This window comes from Peromyscus leucopus, chromosome 2 (assembly GCF_004664715.2).
Source record: "Peromyscus leucopus breed LL Stock chromosome 2, UCI_PerLeu_2.1, whole genome shotgun sequence".
NCBI classification, from domain to species: Eukaryota; Metazoa; Chordata; class Mammalia; order Rodentia; family Cricetidae; genus Peromyscus; species Peromyscus leucopus.
The window spans coordinates 32,461,350-32,482,475 of record NC_051064.1 but is presented as its reverse complement, the minus strand read 5'-3'; the positions used below and the strand labels follow the sequence as shown (position 1 = coordinate 32,482,475).

The window sequence follows — 21,126 nt, the reverse complement described above, 5'->3', positions numbered from 1 at the left end:
CATTAGCTCAGGCTTATTACTGATTAATAAAAACAGCTTGGTACTGGCATAAAAACTGACATGTGGACCAGTGGAAATGAATTGAAGACCCTGATGTTCATTCATACACCTATGAACATCTGATTTTTGACAAAGAAGCCAAAAATAAACAATGGAAAAAGAAAGCATCTTCAGGGTTGGGGATTTAGCTCAGTGATAGGATGCTTGCCTAGCAAGTGCAAGGCCCTGGGTTCAGTCCTCAGCTCCGAGGTTAAAAACAAAAAAAGAAAGCATCTTCAACAAATGGTTCTGGCATAACTGGATGTCAACATGTATAAGACTCCAAATAGATCCATATCTATCAGCATGCACAAAACTCAAGTCCTAGTGAATCAAAGACCTCAACATAAATCCAGCTACAGAGAACCTGGTAGAAGAGAAAGTTGGAAGGAGCATAGAACACATTGGCACAGCAGACCACTTTCAACATATAAGACCAGTAGCACAGACCCTGAGAACAGCAATTAATTAATGGGACCTCCTAAAGCTGAGAAGCTTCTATAAGTCAAAGGGCACAGTAAATAAGACAAAATGACAACCTACAGAGGAAGAACTTTACCAACCCCACATCTGACAGAGGGCTGATACCTAAAACAAATAAAAAGCTCAAGAAGCTAGACATCAAAATACCAAACAATGCAATTAAAAAATGGACTACAAATCTAAATAGAGAATTCACAACAGAAGAATCTCAAATGGCCGAAAGACATTTAAGGAATTGCTCAACTTCCTTAGTCATCAGAGAAATGTAAATCAAAATTACCTGAGATACCACCTTACAACTGTAAGAATGGCTAAGATCAAAAACACTGATGACAGCTTATGTTGGAGGGGATGTGGGGCAAGGGCAATACTCTTCCACTCTTGGTGGGAGTGCAAACTTGTACAGCCACTTTGGAAATTAGTATGGTGACTTGTCAGAAAATTGGGAATCAATCTACCTCAAGACCCAATGATACCACTCTTGGGTATATACCCAAAGAATATTCAATCATACCACAAGGAAACTTGCTCAACTATGTTCATAGCAACATTATTCATATCAGCCAGAAAGTGGAAACAACCTAGATGGCCCTCAACAGAAGAATGGATAAAGAAAATGTGGTACATACACACAATAGATTATTACTCAGCTGTAAAAACCGATGGCATCATGAAAATTTCAGGTGAATGGACTAAACTAGAAAATGTCATCCTGAGTGAGGTAATCCAGGCTCAGAAAGACAAACATGTGTGTACTCACTCATAAGGGGATACTAAATGTAAAGCAAAGGATAATCAGACTACAACCTACAGCTCCATAAAAGCTAGGAAACAAGGGGGACCCTAAGAGGATATGTGGATTGCCTTGGAAAGGGAAAACTGATGAGATCTTAATGAGTAAACTGGAGATGGAGGGGATAGGGGAAGGAATGGGGGATGATAACATGTGGGAATTATATGGTCAAGCTGGTGGAGAGAAGAAGCTGGAGAGTAATGAAAGGGATATCTTGATAGATGGAGATATGGCATAAAGGGTGCTAGGGAAATTCCCAGGAACCCACAAGGACTCCCCCAGATTAGACTACTAATAATAGTAGAAAGGGTGTCTGAACTGGCCAGATTGGTGAATACCCTAATTGTCATCATAGAACCTTCATCTAGTAACAGATGGGAACAGATGCAGATATCCACAAGCAAGCAACAGGCCAAGATCCAGTAGTCCAATCAAAGAAAGGGAAGAGGGTTTATATGAGCAATGGGGGGCGGGTTCAAGGTCATAGTGGGGAAATATACAGAGACATCTGATCCAAGCTTGTAGAAACTCATGAACTTTAGACTGTCTACTGTGGAACCTGCATGGGACTGGACTAGACCCTCTGCATATGGGACACAGTTGTATAGCTTGGTCTGTTTGTGGGGCCCCTGGCAGTGGGAACAGGATCTATCCCTGGTGCATGAACTGACTTTATGGAGCCTGTTGCCTATGATAGGATTCCTTATGCAACCTTGATTCAGAGAGTAGGGTCTTGGCCGTTTATTAAGTGAAAATACCAGGCTTTCCTGACTCCCCATGAGAGGCCTTACCCTTTTGGAGGAGCGGATTTGGGGTGGGATGGGGGAAGGCTGCAGAGGGAGGAGAAGGTGTGATGAGAGGGGGACTTGTATTTGGTCTATAAAATGAATAAACTGTTTTAATAAAAAAATTTAAAAAGTTCTCTAAAATGAAGAGGTTTTGGAGCTACATGCTGCTAGATAGAGGCATAGACCAACTGCTTTCCACAGTCTAGTGGTGAGCATGGCTCCCCCAGAGCTTGTGGTAAACATACCTCCAACATATTGGCAAGCTGAGGTGGGTGGAGTTAGCAGTCAAGGCTGTCACTTCAGTACTAGCTACTGCAGTGTAAAGCAATAGGTTCACAATAAGACAGATTCACATGAAATAAACACTAAGCAGTTTACCATGTGTGTAAAAATGTACATAGGCTTGGAAGAGAGAGGAAAAGGAATATAGACAGTTATATAAAGAAATAGAAAGTTTTAAAAAATAAAGTCTTGAAGGAGACAGTTAAAGTAATATAAAAAAAGAAGCCATGTAAAGATAGATATTACACAGGGGATCTGGATTGTGTTGTCTTTGGGATTTTTAACTGCAGAAAGACATTTGTGTCAAAGCTGCTGAGTTAAACCAATATGTATATTTTAAAGGTATCTTGACTTCAAAATTTGGATAAAAGTATATGTTGCTTTGGAAAGGAGACTCTGCTTTGTTTCCACAGGAAGTAAGAATCTATGGATTTGTTCTAGGTTAAGATGAATCAGATTTGCTCAATCCTGAACTTTAACAGAGGGTACATATCAACAAAGATTATAACCAGTCTTCCCAGGACTTGAACATTATCTCAAATATTCTCAGGATCCCCATAAGACTACCAGCACACCCTATCAGCAGGAATGCCCACATTCCCAAAACATAGATTAGAGATATTTGTCTTTGTTAGAGATTGGTTAGAAAATTGTTATTGGTCAAAGTCAATATCTTTCTAAAAGAAAAAAAAGGGGATATAGATATGATAGGATAAAGAGTAACAATCTGTGTAAAATGTTTTACATTGCTATGGATTTTAGCTTATGATACAAATTTAAAGTTAATTTTGTTATACTATATGTATATTTCTACTCTGGTTTAAGGTATTTTGGTTGTACAGCTCATTTGAAATTGTAATGTATAATTAAAAATACAGATTAATAATCAGTCATCCATGATAATCAAACTTATAGTCATGTTAGTTAAGATTTTAGGTATACATAGATATATTTAAATTAGATAGGTAATCTTCAAACACTTCAAAGACCAACAGATTATAGCATTTAAAATGTTTCAAAAACTTAGACTTTCCGGACAATGAGACATGTCTACTCCTAGAAGCACCAATTTATTTCAAAGTGGAAGATGGGCATCAAAAACATTCTGTATGCAGTTTATCTTCTTTTTGGCAAAAATAGCCATTTTGGGCAAAAAATTGTTCTTGCCTGGACCACTTGACAAGATGTTATATAAAGTAGACATATAGGACCCATAGAAAAATGACCACTGAGCTTTGCAAGATGAGATGGTTCTTCAGGTTCCTGCTTCTCAGAAGAAACTGCCAGACATTCAACAGGACACAGAGAAAAGTGACTGAAGAGACTCTAGGCCTATGGGCTGAAGATGGATGCCCCAACGTTACAGACGTATATTGCATTGTCTAGGCAGTCAGCTGTCTCTGTCATTCTAGATTTTTGGAAGTTGCTTACAATGTTCTTCCTGTTTACTTGAGTAATATTATATCTTTCTAGGGTCTTTGATGAAGGTGAAGACTAGATAATTATAATTATAATTTTCCTTGGTTATAATAAAAGATAAATTAGATATGAAAATTTAGAATCACAAAAATATGATAGATAAAATATTATCTTTAATTTTTTCCAAATACAAATAGACTAGATATTGTAACTTTTGGTCTTGCTTGATAACTGTTTTTGTTATATGTAATTTTACTATGTTGATGTTAAATACTTCCTTTTGAAAGGAAAGAAAAGGGTAAATTATGGGTGATGTCATTCTGTATGCTGTGAATATGTGTTGCTCTGATTGGTTGATGAATAAAGCTGTTTGGCCAATGATGAGTCAGAATAAGGTTAAATGAAACATTCCAACTAGAGAGAGAGGAAGGAGAAAGACAGAACTGAGAGACTCTGCTAGCCACCATCAGGAGAAGCAAGATATAAAAGTACTGGCAAGCCACAGCCATGTGGCTAAGTATAGATTTATAGAAATGGGTTAATTTATGATGTAAGTAATAGCTAGAAAAAATCCTGCCATGGCCATTGTTTAAAAATAATATAAGCTTCTGTGTGTTTATCTGGGTCTCATTGATTGCAGAACCAGGCAGGATACAGGAATTTTTATAAATGGCTCTAGGACCTTGGTGATGGGCGAGCACAAGAAAACTTTCAACTCTAATATCTAAACACTAAAAGCAGTTTATAGTAAGCCCACAGACAATATCATTTTAAATGAAAAGAAACTCAGAGCAATTTCACTAAAATCAATAACAAGACAAAACTGTACATTCTTTCTATATGTATTCACTATAGTACTTGAAGTCAATAAGACAACTGTAGGAGATAAATGGATACAAGTTGAAAAATAAGAACTCAAAATATCTTTATTTGCAAATGATATGATAGCATACATAAGCGACGCTAAAAATTCCACTGGGAAATCTCTATATCTGATAAACACTTTTGGTGAAGTAGCTGATGCAAAATGAACTCACAAAAATAAATAGTCCTCCTATAAACAAATAATAAATAATCTGAGAAAGAAATCAAGGAAACAACACTTTTCATAATAGCCTTTAACAATACAGATTATCATGGGGGTAACTTCAACCAAGTAAATATAAGACATGTATGATTAAAACTTCAAGAGACTAAAGAAAAAATGTAGAAGATATCAGAAGTTTGAAAGTTCCCACACTCAGCATCAGTAACAGTAAAAGAATAAACATGGATATGCTACCAAAAGTTATCTACAAATTCAAAGAAATCAGCATAAAAATTCTGATACAGTTCTTCACAGATCTTGAAATGACAACTCTCAGCTTCACATGGAAACACACACACACATGCAGCAAAAATCCAGAATAGGTAAAACAATCCTAAACAAAAGAATAAGTGCTTGAGTTATCACTATTCCATTTTTAAAGTTGTGCTACAATGATATATTAATAAAAACACCACAGTATTGGTACATAAACAGACATGTCCAGCAGAATTGAACTGAAAACCCAGACATAAGTCCAGATGCTTATGAATATCTTGTTTTTGAAAAAGAAGCCAGAAATGCACACTAGAAAAAAGACATCTTCAATGAATTGTGATACTTAAACTGCATGTAGAAGAATGCAAATGGGTCCAGACTTTTCAACCTGCACAAAACTCAAGTCCAAATGGACCTCAACATAAAACCAGATACATTGAACCTAAAAGAAGAGAAAGGGCTTTGAATGTAATGACACAGAAGATTTTCTGAACAGAACTCTGCAAGCTCATGCACTAAGATCAACCATTAATAAATGATACCCTATGAAACTGAAAAGCATCTGTAAAACAATGGACACTATCATTAAGACAAAGCAGTAGCCTACAAAATGAGAAATGTTTTTTAGCAATTCCATATCCAATAGATATAAAGAACTAAACAAACTAGATAACAAGTAAACAAATAACCCAGTTTGTAAATAGAGCACAGAACTAAACAGAATTATCAAAGGAGGGGCCTCAAATGGCTAAGAAATACTTAAACATCCTTAGCTATCAGTGAACTGTATATAAAACATACTTGGATATTTGATCTTATACCTGCCAGAATGCTTAAGATTAAAAGGACAACTAACAGCTATTGCTGAGTAGGATATAAAGTAAGAGGAACAGCCATGCATTGCTGGTGGGAGGGCAAACTCCTCCCCCAACTATGGAAATAAGTGTGGTTGTTTCTCAGGAAGATGGGATTTGATCTACCTCAATATCCAGCTATAGTGCTCTTAAGACTATATATACACAAAGGATGCTTCATTCTACCTCAGAGAACTTGCTCAACTATGTTCATTGCTGTTCTCTTCATAATAGACAGAAACTGACAACAATGTAGATGTCACTAAACTTACGAGTGGATAAAGAAAATGTGATATATAGATGTAACCAACCATCTTATTAAAATAAGAAACACAGAACCAATGTAAAAGAGAAAGCTGAGAGGTCAGAGCACTGCAGGAGGTAAGATTTTTAGCTCTGAGCTCTGACCTCTCAGCTTTTTCTTTTACACTGGTTCTGTGTTTCTTATTTTAATAAGACAGTTGGTTACATCTACATCGATATACTTAGACAATTGAATATTACTCAAGCATTAAAAAAATGACATGAAAATTTCAGGCTAATGAATGGAATTAGAAAAAAATCATTCAGGGTGAGGTAACCCAAACCCAAAGATAAATATCATATGTATTCATTTGCATGGGGATATTAGCTGCCAATTCAGTGATAACCAAGTGACAATCCATAGAACCAAAGAGGGTAGGTATAGAATAAGGGACTGGAGGTACAGATATATCTTCAAAAACAGAAATTAAAATGACAGAATGGGTGTAAGGAGAAGCAGGAATAGGGGGATCAAATTGGGGGGAGGTCATGTTTAGGAAAGAAATAGAGAGAGAGACAGCTAAAATTAATGGCCCTTTGAGGGGTAGTATGAAAATCTAATATAGTAGAAATGTATATATATATATATATATACATGTATATATACATGTATATATATATATATATACACATTTATATATGAAGGTAATCTAAATGAAACTGCCAAATAATGGAGGAAATAAAATCCCAACTGACCATCTCTTGTCACCAAACAAGACTTCTGGTACCAGAATTGGGTTGCATCTAACTGAAATGTTGGCCAAATGGCCCCATGGGAATCCCCAAGCAACACATGCTATTGGCAAGACAATAGTTGTTCTCCAGGAACTTTCGGTAATGTCCCATTGCTAAAGACAACAATGTCTACATTGAACATGGAGATATCTGTAGCACAAATCTTAAAAGGTCTTATTAATAAAAACAAATCTGGAGCCAGGTACTGGGGTGAACGCTGAAAGATCAGAGAAAAAGAACAGGCCACAGCTAACCTCATCTCGCCAATTCCTCAGCTGATCTGGTTTTCTCAAACTGGAAGTGTCTGTGTCCTTATCTGAATGGATCTGAGCTGTACAGCTGCTCAAAAGCCTAAAAGCTTAACCAGGGCTCTAGTCCCTGGTTTTCACAACTTATATACCTTTCTGCTTCTTGCCATCACTTCCTGGGATTAAAGGCATGTGTCACCATGCCTGGCTGTTTGCAGTGTGGCTTTGAACTCAGAGATCCAGACAGATCTCTGCCTCCAGAATGCTAGGATTAAAGGTATGTGTGTCAATGTTTTCTGGCCTCTATATCTATCTAGTGGCTGTTCTGTTCTCTGATCCCAGATATGTTTATTATGGTGCACAATATATTGGGGAACACAATATCACCACATTCCCTTTTTGTCTAAAATTAAAAAAAAACTTATAACTAATACAAGAAAAAATATATCCAATAAGTATATACAATATATACAGTCAAGAATTACATTAATAATGTCTAGTCCATTAATATTTGACAGATTCAGAAAAAACTCCATTATATATATTAACAATGTCCAGTCTATTAACATTTGACCAATTCAGACAAAAAAATTTTCATTACTTACCCTATTTAAAACATGAAGTTCCTTTTTATCTTCCCTTTTTTTTCAGAGTTGATTCAATGATCTGCCCTTTTCTACATCCTCTTTTTTCTTTTTCTTCTTTTTTTAAATGAGAACCCTGTATCGAATCTCCTTTGTTTAGCTTTTGTTTTTTACCATTAACAATTAACACCTTGTAACCAAACTTCATAAACCATAACAATTATCCATAAGCCACTGAATGACCAACCCCCACCCCCAATCTCTTGGGAATATGGGCATCATTTTCTTAAAATTACTTCCTGCTTTCTGGGGGTGAAGACATCTTTAGGGAATCCTGAAAAGAAAATTTTTGTGTTATTGTCAAATCTTGGGAGAGGTAACTGTATCATTTGTTGTGCAGTCTCTGCATAATAAGAAAATGTAGGGCTTGTCTCAAGTCCTTGCTTGAGTTGTCTGTGAATCTGGATCATCTCAGCTAGCCATCTTGAAATTGTCCTGAGCAGTTTCTAGTCCAAAGCCGATCTTTCTGTGGTGTTAATTAGCTTAATGGTTTTACCATAGTCCATGTGGAATCATTGTTGTGGGCTCCTGTAATTCTCTTGAAGATTTCAAAGTTGCTGTTAGGCATGTTCATGTCTCCCTACAGAATTTTTTTCCTTTGTGCCACCTCTGTGGTTTGGAGTAATCACAGTCTGATAAATGTGTGTCTCTCAGAGCCATGAACATTCTTCCCTAGAAGACAATATCTTCACAGCTAGTTCTCCCCACCATTTGTCTTGCCAAACTTTTCCAAACTGACCTTTGTCAGTGCTTCCTTGTAACACAATGGGCCTGGCAATTCTTCTCTGAACCAGCAGTAGTAAACCCTTCATCACAGGTAGCAGCATCACCGCAGTCACCAACATGATGAGAAGGAGCCAGCAACTCAGAGCAGCAGATGCTGCTTCCATTGTTCCACAGGCACCGTTTTTGGCTCAGCCCAGGCTGAAGCTTCACCTTAGCAAGCCTTCTAGGCCAGATTCAAACTTGGGATCCTCCTTCCTCTGCCTCCTTCAGTAAATCCTACCAGCGTGTGCCACCACAACTGGCTGAAGGTAGCTTGGGTCTGAGCTGGGGCCTGCAAGGCTACAGGCAAGTGGCTTTTTTGTGAATTCATACCACAAACATTGGGTGCCAGATGTAGCACAAATCTTAAAGGGTCTTGTTAATAAAAACAAACCCAGAGCCAGGTGTTGGGGTGAAAGTTGAAATATCAGAGAAACAGAACAGGCCACAGCTAACCTCACCACACCAATTCCTCAACTGATATCAAGTTGGTGCCTATATAGATCTTAACCTCTATGTTTCAGCATCTTAAGTATAGGAAGGTACAATGCACACTATCAAAAAAGAAATGTAAACACCTAGCCAGTCTCAAAATCTTCATCTACAATGGTGTCCTTACTCCAAGTTATGCTAGGGCTATTGTGGCACAGAGCTTGTGGGAACAAGCAGCAATAACTGGTTATACTTAAGGCCCACTCCATGAAATCAAACCCATACTTAACATTGTTTGGATGATCAAGGACTAGAGACTAGATAGTTCAGGGACTTAAGGCACTACCAAGTAATATTTGTGTAAAAAATGAAAAAAGCTACTGACTAAATGATTCCTAGTGATATTCTCCTATACGCACAGATTAGTGCTTTGTTCTCCTATGATTAGAGGTGCAACCTTCTGCAGCAGATGGATAGAAATATAGAGACCCATATCCAGACATGATGCAGAGAGTGAGAGATATTGGAACACTCAGCTATAAATCTGATGTCTCCAACAAATCCCTACCCTCAGAGCTCAGGGAACTCCACAGAAAAAGAAGTGAAGAGATTGTATGAGCCAGAATTGAAGGAGGATATCAAGAAAATAAGACCCTCTACATCACTATTTCTCAACCTTCCTAATGCTTCAAAACTTTAATACATTCCTCAGGTTGTAGTGACCCCCAACCATAAAATTACTTTTGTTGCTACTTCATCACTGTAATTTTTCTGCTTTTGTGAATCCTATTTTGTGAATCTGTGTTTTCCAATGGTTTTAGGTGATCTTTTGAAAGGGTCATTCAAATCCCCAAAGGGGCCTTGGCCCACAGGTTAAGGACCACTGCTCTAAGTCACCACATGCAAAACTTACCAAGACTGACAGCAGGCACAGAGCCTGCATGGGTCTGCACCAGGTCTTCTGAGTATATATTAGAGCTTCCAGTTTAGTATTTTTATGAGATTCCTGAGTGTGAAAATGAGTGGGTCTCTGATTCTTGTGACTTCTCTTGTGATCTTTCCTTCTATTGTTTTGTCCAACTTGGAAATGATTGTGATATATATATCATATATATATATATAAACATACGAACATATATAAATGGATGAGATAATGAAATCTTAGCCACTAGGGAAAGTTTAATGAATGAACTATAATTTATACCTGCTGGGAGAGAGAAAAGCAATTTTCATCAATATAATTATACAGGGATATCAACCACGCTAAGACAGGCCTCATCATCAGGATCAACATACACCAAACATGTCCCTTTTTTTTGTTTGTTTGTTTGTTTTGTTTTTTTGTGTGTGTATGTATGTGTGTATGTGTTTGTGTGTGTGTGTTTGTGCTCCTGTGTGTGCTCTTATTTGGTCACTCAAAGTTTGGTGTCTTGTTTTGTTTGTTTATTTCTTATTTTTTGGTGTGGTTTTATTTTGTTTTTTCTTGGTTTGGGGGTTTTGTTTTTATATTTGGCTTTTTTTTTTTGAGAAAGAACTTGAAGTTGGACGATTAGGGAATAAAAAGTATTTAGATTTGTATAGAGAAGAAGAATATGATCAAACTATATTTAAACTTTTTAAACTTAAAGATTGTTTTAAATAATATAAAAAGCAAGATATGATAAAACAGTAAAGTCAAATAGGTAGAGATACTGTTTAAATGTATGACATTGTTATGAAATAACATGTCTTAAGTTGCATATGCTTAAGTTATATTCAGTATAAGAAACTAAATATGAGGTTTGGTGTATATTATTGCTTAATATCTTCATGTCTGTATCAATCATCAATTATTAGTAGTAAAGGATTAATTTTAACATCTCATTTTTATTTATGTATTATGGTGTTCATGTTTGTTTTTGTGCACTTGCACTTCTTTATATGTATGTCTGTAGGCTAGAGGTCAATGCCAGGTTATTTTCTCAATTACTCTCTATCTTATTTTTTAAGACATGGTCCCAATCTGAAATTAGAGCTTACTGATTTGGCTGGACTGGCTTGCTAGTGCATGCTAGAGATCTACTTTGCCTTTTTCTTCACATGTGTATAATGTATTGAACTATTGAACTCAGGTCTGTGTGCTTCTCCTTCTGTTTTTTATAAGTAATACCAGTTTTCTTACTTTTGTAGAAAGGAAAACCTTTTTTTCATAAGGCTGCCTTTTAATGGCTAATGATTTGTTGTTGTGTAAGTGCATGGCAACAAGTCATCTTATGTACTTCAGTAAAAGTAAAATTAGGTTGACAATCCAGAAAACATATTCTGTATTGTTTATAAGTTCCACAAAATATTTAGTTTTTTTACTGGAAATGGCCAGTTTCAATTATGTGGGAGCCAAGCAATCAATGACAGTGAAGGCACAGTTTTCTGCACTTACTTAATCAAGTGTTCCTTGATGTCATATAACACACTGTGACACAGGAAGAAGGGCTTTATTATTTCAAAGACAGTACATTTTGAGTAGCAGAGAACTTTCTATTTGAAAATTATACATTTTCCCTAAAGTGTTCTCTGTGTAATTATTATGCTAAGCTGGACACTGTCTTGTTTTATTGTATAGAGATCCTTTCTTTTGTTGTTGTTGTTGTTTTTTTTTTCAATGCTTACCTTTCTTAGGGTCAACATATATTGTAAACAGAATGCTAAAAGTTTAAAATCATTATATCCACTTAAATCTATCTTCATCACTTAGCTATATAGTCATCTCTATGTGAAAATATTTGTTGGAAATTTTTATTTTCAATTATATTATCATTATGCAAATGGTGAATAACTTTCTTTATTGCCTCATACTGTTTCTGAATAAAAATTTAAGTTTCTGAGAGAATTATTCATGCATATAGCATTTCAATTACAAAGAGTAAGATTAATTAGCTTTTCATTCAAGAGATAAGCAGATGAAAGGCAATATTTATTTACATTTTTGAAGTTCTCCCTCTCAAAACCTGAGATTCCAAAACAAATGATACAACTGAGAAAAGAAGGTAATAACATGCCCAATTAGGATTGGAATTTTCTCCATTATACTGCATTATTGGGAGTTGTTCATACTTTAACAAAAGTTGAGGTGAATATTTTTAATGTCTTCTTTTTCCTATTGTTTTGTTGTTTATAGCTGGATATCAATGCTGTTTTCTCACAGCAGTACTTTGGTTTCTTGTGCTATTTTCTGTATTGACCTCCATGCTGCCTATGAATAACTCACTCTTTCTTTCTTTACAGACCACATCCTTCACAGTACCACAGCACATGGATTTCAGAACTACGTGTGAGGAGGTAGGCCAAAGATTTTCTGCTTGTTACAGATTGTAACCAGGAAACAACTGGCTGGACTTTATGAACATGAAACACCACTTTTCCTAGAGAAGGAATGAAGGGCTCATTTCCACCAAAGTACATTTTATTCCTTAAAGGTAGAAAACCAAGGTCAAGGCTGGGCAGTGGTGGCGCACACCTTTAATCCCAGCACTCGGGAGGCAGAGCCAGGCGAATCTCTGTGAGTTCGAGGCCAGCCTGGGCTACCAAGTGAGTTCCAGAAAAGGTGCAAATCTACACAGAGAAACCCTGTCTTGAAAAACCAAAAAAAAAAAAAAAACAAAAAACAAAAAAAAAAAAGAAAACCAAGGCCAAAGCTGGGAGGTGGTGGCACATGCCTTTTTTACCTTTAATCTCAGCAATTGGGAGGCAGAGGCAGGCAGATCTCTGTGAGTTCCAGGTCAGGCTGGTCTACATCTCAAGTTCCAGGAGAGGCAAGGCTATGCAGAAAATAACATGTTTCAAAAAATAAAAACCACAACCCCAAAAAAGAAAGAAAGAAAGGAAGGAAGGAAGAAAGGAAGGAAGGAAGGAAGGAAGGAAGGAAGGAAGGAAGGAAGGGAGAGCGAGGAGAGAGGGAGAGAGAGGGGGAAAGAAAGAAAGAAAGAAAGAAAGAAAGAAAGAAAGAAAGAAAGAAAGAAAGAAAGAAAGAAAGAAAGAAAGAAAGAAAGAAAGAAAGGAAGGAAGGAAGGAAGGAAGAAAGAAAGGAAGGAAGGCAAAAAAGAAAGAAAGAAGGAAGGAAGGAAAGAAAGGAAGGAAGGAAGGAAGGAAGGAAGGAAGGAAGGAAGGAAGGAAGGAAGAAAGATAAAGAGAACCAAGATCACTTGAGAGGCCTTTAATCTTAGAGCATGGCAGCATGACTGAACTGTTCTTTTCTATAAGCTATGCATTACATGATGGCACAGAAGGAAGATATTAAAAGGTTCTGTTGGCACATAAACAATTCTAACTTAAAAAGTATTTGTGCTTCTATCATTACTAATACTTTGAGATTTTGTGGTCTTAATCCTACGTAAGCTTTTTATGCAATTAGAATTCTGTGCAGCACTGCCCTTAAACTTGGTATGAGTTAAAATGATGCATATTCTTTTCAGGGTATGAGAGTTCTATCAAGTGTGTACTTCTATAATGCATGGACTTGGGCCTTAAGGAATATAATGCTGTATCTTAGTATAAAAGACTGTCTCTTTTTTCTTTCTATGATTCAGTAAAGCACTATTATTTTATAAAAATTCTCAGGAAAAAAATACAAATATTCATAGATAAAATATTTTGCATTTATCTAAAATTTTAAGTATTTTATTTTACAAAGAGAGCCCCACTGAAAACAAGAACAATTACAACTCAGTATCCATGTTAGTGCTAAAAACAAACAGAAAGTAAAATTCTTTACCTCTTATTTACTTTAGATTTGAAATGGAATGCATTGTAATCTCTTGCATGAGACTGTGGAAAGCAATTCCTTATTGTCCTACAAAGGAATTGTAAATGTGCCTGGTTGATAAAGTTCTGACAGATGGCTAAAAGTAAAATATACATGAGGTTTTTCTGAAAATGATAAATTGTTTTTATTATGAAATCTTTGTGTTTTGTTTTATTTTCAAAAATGAAAATAGGATGATAGATTATAAATATATTTGCCCTCTGACATTTCCAATTAAATATAGACATTTGCCTAAAATGCTTTACAAACAAGTTTAATTTGAGTCAGAGAAAACTCTAAGGTCAAAGTGTATGGTTTATTCAAGTTTTCAACTCAATAACTCCATGTCATAAATTTTACTTATTGAAGTAGTATTGAAAAAGATATATATCACATTCTATGATTTTCTTATTTTAGTTTTTAAATTGAAAATAGATTCTATTCTTATCATATCTCCTGATTACAGTTTATCCTTCCTTGATTCCTCTCAGTACTTCCCGACATCCCCTCTTCTCTAATCCAATCACTTTTTGTCTATCATTAGGAATGAATAGATTTCTAAGAGATAACAACCAAACATGACAAAATAAAATATGCGATAAACCAAAAACCATTACACTGAGGCCTGACCAAGCAACTCAATAGAAGGAACATAATCCCAAGAACAGTCAAAAGAATCAGAGACCTACTTGCTCACATACTCAGAACTCTCATAAAAATACAAAGCTAAAATACATAGGAAGAGGACTAGGTGCAGACCCACATAAGGCCTGTGATTGCTGCTTCAGTCCCTGTGAGTTCACCTTACACTTGCTCAGTTGATTTAAAAGGCCTGTTTTTCTAATGTTGTCCTCCACCTTTGACTCTTTCAGTGTATCTAATCTCTTCCATAAGGTTCCCTAAACTCAGGGGGGAGGGATTCAAAGGAGACACATTTAGGACGGTGTGTTCCAAGTACATTTCTGTCTCTGTCTCTGTCTAATGTCCAACTGTGAGTCTTTGCTTCTGTTCCTGTCTGCTAAAGAGGAAACTTCTCTGACGATATCTGAATAAGGCACTAATTTGTGATTATAGCAGAATATTATTAGATGTTAATGATTTTTTTTTTTTAAATCAAGTAGTGTTCTGATCTATACCAGGTTGCTGAGCTCTCTAGTCTCTGGTTCCTGGTTTCTCAAACACTGTTTGTGTGTGTTCCATCCTGTGGTGTGGTCCCTATGTCAAATCAGACATTAGTTGGCTACTCCTTTAACTTCTGGACCACCATTGCTGTAGCATAACTTGCAGGCAAAACACAACCTGTTGGTGTTTATGTTTCTCCTTTGGTAGGCTGCAGAGTACCTTCCCATAATAAAGATGTTCAATTTTTCCAATTACAATGACTTTGTGAGTCTGTTGTCCTCAGCAGAATGCCACCCATTGTAGCTAGAGTTTTCCTGCCTTGCCCATAGTCAGGACAAATCTTTGTCACCCGCCAGTCCCACAGCCGCTCAGACCCAACCAAGTAAACACAGAGACTTATATTGCATACAAACTGTATGGCCGTGGCAGGCTTCTTGCTCACTGTTCTTATAACTTAAATTAATCCATTTCCATACATCTATACCTTGCCACGTAGCTGGTGGCTTACCGGCATCTTCACATGTTGCTGGTCATGGCAGCAGCTGGCAGTGTCTCTCTGCCTCAGCCTTCTGCTTCCCAGAATTCTCCTCTCTCCTTGTCCCACCTACTTCCTGCCTGGCCACCTACTTCCTGCCTGGCCACTGACCAATCAGTGTTTTATTTATTGACCAATCAGAACAATTTGACATATAGACCATCCCACAGCAACCCGTTGTCTTGGCAACAATGATTGCTGTCTGAGGATTTCCATGAGACACCCTTAGCCAAAAACTCAATTGAATGCAATGCAGTACATAAGAAGGCCAGTTGAGACTCTGTCTCACTCATTATTAGGAGACATCATTAGACTAGCTTTTAAATATTTTAGAAACTTTCAACTCCACTACATTTCATACCATCTTTCAAGTGCCCCTCATTTCCAACCTCCCTTTCTACATTCTTTCATTCAATCCCATCTTTCTCACATTCCCCATCTTATCATTTCCATCTTGTCTCTGAACCATCCACCCATAAAAACTATTTTCCCCTCACATAGAGACCATGAATCCCTCCATAGTCTCTTTCTCTATACTAAACCTTTCTGGGTCTATATATTATAGATTGGTTATTTACTTAATGTTTAATATCCATATATATTAAATTTATGTTTATAGCTCAAGCTTACCTCACTCAGGATATTTTTTTTTTTACTAGTTCCATCCATTTACCTGAAAATTTCAGGATGTTCCTCTGACCCTATTTTAAAAAGCTGAGTAATAATACTTTTCATAAATGGACCATATTTTCTTTATCCATTCATCTCTTGAGGAATATCTATATTTTAACAATTCCTGACTATTATGAATAAATCAGAAATGAACATGATTTAGCAAGTATCTCTGAGATAGGATGAAGCATCCTTTGGGTGAGCATCTAAGAGTGGTACAAGTGTATCTTAAGGGAGATCAATTCAAAAATTTCTGAAGAACAACTATATTGATTTCCATACTGTCTGTATAAGTTTGCACTCTGACCAGCAATGGATAAGTGGGTTTTTTTGTTCCACTTCTTGACATTTTGACAGGTACAAGATAGACTCTTAATGTAGTTTTAATTTACATTCCCATGATGGGTAAGGTAATGGATGTTGAGCATTTCTTTAAGTATTTCACAACCATTTGAATTTCCTGTTTTGAGACTTCTCTGTTAACATCTATACACCATTTATTGTATTATTTGATGTTTTAATATCTAAATTCATGAATTCTTTATATATTTTAGATAATAGACCTCTATCAGAGGTAGTACTAGTAACAACATTCTCCCATTCTATAGGCTATTGATTTGTCCTAAGTATAGTGTCCTTTGCCTTACACAAGCTTTTCAGTTTCATGAGGTCCCATTTATTAATTGTTGATCTTGGTGCCTGAGCTTGCAGAGTTCTGTTCAGAAAGCTTTCCCCTGTGTCAATACATACAAAGCTATTCCTAACATCCTCTTCTATTATTTTCAATGTATCTGTTTTTATGTTGAGGCCCATTTGGAGTTGAGGTTTGTACAGGGTAATAAGTCTGGATCTATTTGTGTTCTTCCACATGCAGACATGCAGTTGAGCAGCACCATTTGTTGAAAATGCTCTTTTTTTGCAGAGTGTATTTCTGGTTTCTTTATAAAAAAAATTAGATGTTCATAGGTATCTAGACTTATATCTGTGCCTTCAGCTAAATTTCACTGGACACCATGTCTACTTTTGTACTAGTGCTATGGTGTTTTACTTTTTTTTTTCTAGACAGGGTTTCTCTGTGTAGGTTCGCACCTTTCCTGGATCTCACTCTGTAGACTAGGCTGGCCTTGAACTCACAAAGATCCGTGTGGCTCTGCCTCCCAAGTGCTGGGATTAAAGGTGTGTGCCACCACTGCCCGGCTGTTTTTCTTACCATAGCTTTGTAGTACAACTTTTAAAAAATTGGGTGATGATAACTCAGGCTGTTGTTTGTGATAGTTTTAGTTATCCTGGCATTTTTTGTGTTTCCATATGAATCTGAGAATTGTCATTTCAAGATTGTTATGAACTGTATTAGAAATTTGATGCTGATTACCTTGAATCTGAAGATTGCCTTTAGTAGGATGGCTGTCTTTGCTATATTAATACTATAGATTACCGAGCATGAGAAATCTTTTTATTAATCTTTTTCAAATTCTTTATTCAAATTCTTGAAGATTTTGCCATGCACATACCTCACTTGATTGGTCAAGGTTACCTCAAAATATTACATATTATTTGAGGCTATTGTGAAAGTGTTATTCCTCTGATTTCTTTCTTGGACTGTTTGTCATGTTTATATAAAGGGGTGGGGGGATCTACTGTTATTTTGTGAGTTGAAAGTGTTTAAATGTTGTAATAGTTCCCTAGTGAAGTTTTTAGAATCACTTATGTGAACAATCATATCATGTACAAAAATATGTTGATGTCTTTCTTTACAAATTATATTCCCATTGTCTCTTTCAGTTTTCTTATTGTTCTTGCTAAGACTTCAAATACTTCATTGGAGAAGTGTAGAGAGTAGAAACCAAGCCTCATTCCTGACTTTAGTGGAGTTGCTTTGAGTTTTTCTCCATTTAATTACATGTTGGCTATGGGCTTGTCTTTATTATGTTTATGTATATCCCACATATCCTTAATCTCTCCAGAACTTTTATCATGATGAGGTATTGAATTTTTACAGAGACCTTTTTATCCTTTATAAACAATCATATGGTTTTTCCTTTTAGTTTATTTATATAATGGATACATTGACTGATTTTTGTGTATTGATCTATCCCTGAATTTTTGGGATGAAATCTACTTGATCATGGTAGATGTTCTGCTGGGATGTCTTTCTTTATGCTGTGAATGTGTTGCTCTGATTGATTGATAAATAAAATACTGATTGGCCAGTAGCCCAGCAGGAAATATAGTATAGGCACGATAAGCAGGGAGGAGAAATCTGGGAAGGGGAAGGCTAAGTCAGGAGACACTGCCAGCTGCCGTGGCCACGAGAAGTAAGATATAAAGTACTGGTAAGCCACAAGCCATGTGGGAACTTATAGATGAATAGAAATTGGTTAATTTAAGATAAAAGAACTAGATGGCAAGAAACCTGCCACAACCATACAGTTCATAAGTAATATAAGTCTCTGTGTGTTTACTTGGGGGACACACGTGGGAGAGATCTGTCCAGACTGCCAGTAGGCAGGGACACACACACACACACACACACACACACACACACACACACACACACAAAAAAAAAAAAAAAAAAAAAAACTTTCAGTTACAATGTTCTATTTGATGTGTTCTGAGATTTGGTTTGCAATTATTTTATTGAGTATTTTTGCATATATTTTCACAAGGGAAACTATCTGTAATACTCTTTCTTTTTGGGGCCTTTCTATGGTATGTGATGAGGGTAACTGTGGCTTCATAAAATGAATTGTGTAATTTCTCTTCTGTTTTTATGTTGTAGAATAAATTTAGAAGTATTAATGTTAACTGTTCTTTGAAAGTCTGGTAGAATTTTATACTTAAACCAACTTATCTTAGGCTTTTATGGTTTGGAAACATGTAATGAGTGTTTTTAAAATTGGGGTAATGGGTTCCTTTAAATTGCTTAAATGAACTTGATTTAACTTGGTAAGTGCTATTTATCAAAAAACATATCCGTTTCTTTTAGGTTTTCCAATTTGGTGAATGTAGGTTTTTAAAGTATGCCCTACAGAGCCTCTGTATTCACTTGGTATCAATTGCTCTGTCCCCCATTTTGTTACTGATTTTGTTAATTTGGATATTCTCTCTCTGCATTTTAGTTTATTTTCATAAGGATATGTCTATCTTGTTTATTTTGTCAAAGAACTGGGGTATTCATACTTTCTTCTAACTTCTGTAGATAACAAGAACTCAAGTAATTCATAGATATACATGTATGAAGAACATTAATACACATAAATAAATAAAATTTAAAAAACACTGTTAAATGAACGTGAGTTCTCTTGCTTGTAATAAAACTGAAGAAACCTGATCAGTTTCCATTTAAAAACACTTTATGTAACTAATGCTTATTTCTCTTTTTTTCTTTTTGAGATTATGTTTTAGTTATGATATTTATCTTTTCTTTCCTCCCTTGAACCCTTCCTATAGGACCCTCCCCACTCTCTTTTACATTCATGACATCTTTTTGCACTAATTATTACTGCATATGCATATACATTCCTAAATATAACTGCAAAATTGCTTTAATGTTATTTGTATGTATGTTTTCATGGCTGACTTTTGACATTGGAAAATAAGTTGGTCTGATCTTTTCTGGGGAAGGCCACCTCTCCTGTTTCCAGCTTTATTCAGTCAACTGTATAGGATTGAAGCCTCCTAAGATTTTCTCCATGAAGTTTGGCATGTTTGTTGTTATCCTTGTTCGGTTAATGTTTTGATAGTTGTGGTGCTGGGACATTATGGGTATAGTTCTTCTGTTGCTAGGAGACACAGTTGCAATCTCACAGTGAAGTCCATGATCTTTTGGCTCTTACACAGTACTGATGCTTCCACAGTGTTCCCCATACCTTAGGTGTGAGAATGTTTTTTAGACTTATCAGTTTGGATTGGGCTTTAAAACTCTACATTTTGATGGTTGTGGTTTTCTGTACTGGTTTCCATCTGATGCAAAGGGAAGTTAACTTGATGAATGGTGACAACTACACTCATCTATAACTATAAGGACAAATGTTTATAGAGTGTTGCTAGGGATTATTGCTAATTTATTAATCTAGTGGTTAATTACTTCTCCTCCAAATAATCATGCCTTTGCTAACACTGAGTAGACAACTAGGTTTGCAGTCACAGACATGGACACTCTACCTCTTTTGAGTATATCTTAAGTCCAATTAAAGAGCTATTAGTTACCACCAAGGTATGTGTGTTACTACTATCCCCTTAGGGATATCATTCATAGACATCACTGAACAAGAATGACACACTTCTCATTGATAACTGTCAATGAAAATCAACTCAATTACTCAAAAAAGGCACAGAACAACAGATTAGTTTAGAAAATATGTTCCATAAAATGGAAACCATGCCTGACACTGTTCTGGTAGAACAAAACCTGAGGGTGGATCAGGCATGGGCCTAGGGGAAAACTAGATACTATCATTCTGCCAAGGAACATAGCAATAAATTTATTCCTAATGACAACCACTATACCTCTAGATCAGTGCCTCTTTCAGCTATTATCTGACAAGCTTCCTCTTGTAGTATATAGGAACTAACTCAGAGACCTACAACTGGACAATGTACAGAGTATAATACATTGGAACATTCAGTGTTAAATGGTATGTGAATCATCAAACCCTTCCCTCAGAGCTCATATATATATATATATATATATATATATATATATATATATATATATACTTTATATGTATTTTAAGTAAGCCTATAAAATGTTTCCCTATTGTTTTTCAAACATCCTTTGTGTTATATATCTCATTGTCTTTCCCTTTCCCCTGTGTAAACCTTTCTCCCCCTTCCCCAGTTAAAAGTCCCTCTTCCCATTTTCCCCATTATCCCTTCATACCATCTGTCTGCTATCATCCCCATCTCTAAAAATCCATATCACCATGGTCC

General features: G+C 36.0%; 1 protein-coding gene across 10 annotated transcripts in view; it reads left to right on the top strand.

The window, feature by feature from the left end:
- Positions 1 to 21,126, top strand: part of Sntg1 (syntrophin gamma 1) — a 741,147-nt gene that overhangs the window by 318,253 nt on the left and 401,768 nt on the right. For all 10 annotated transcript variants that reach the window (XM_028855148.2, XM_028855136.2, XM_028855144.2 and 7 more), the window contains one exon: positions 12,350 to 12,403. In XM_028855148.2, coding sequence (XP_028710981.1) covers positions 12,377 to 12,403 — 27 coding nt within the window. In that variant the 5' untranslated portion in view covers positions 12,350 to 12,376. The remainder of the gene's footprint in view (positions 1 to 12,349; positions 12,404 to 21,126) is intronic.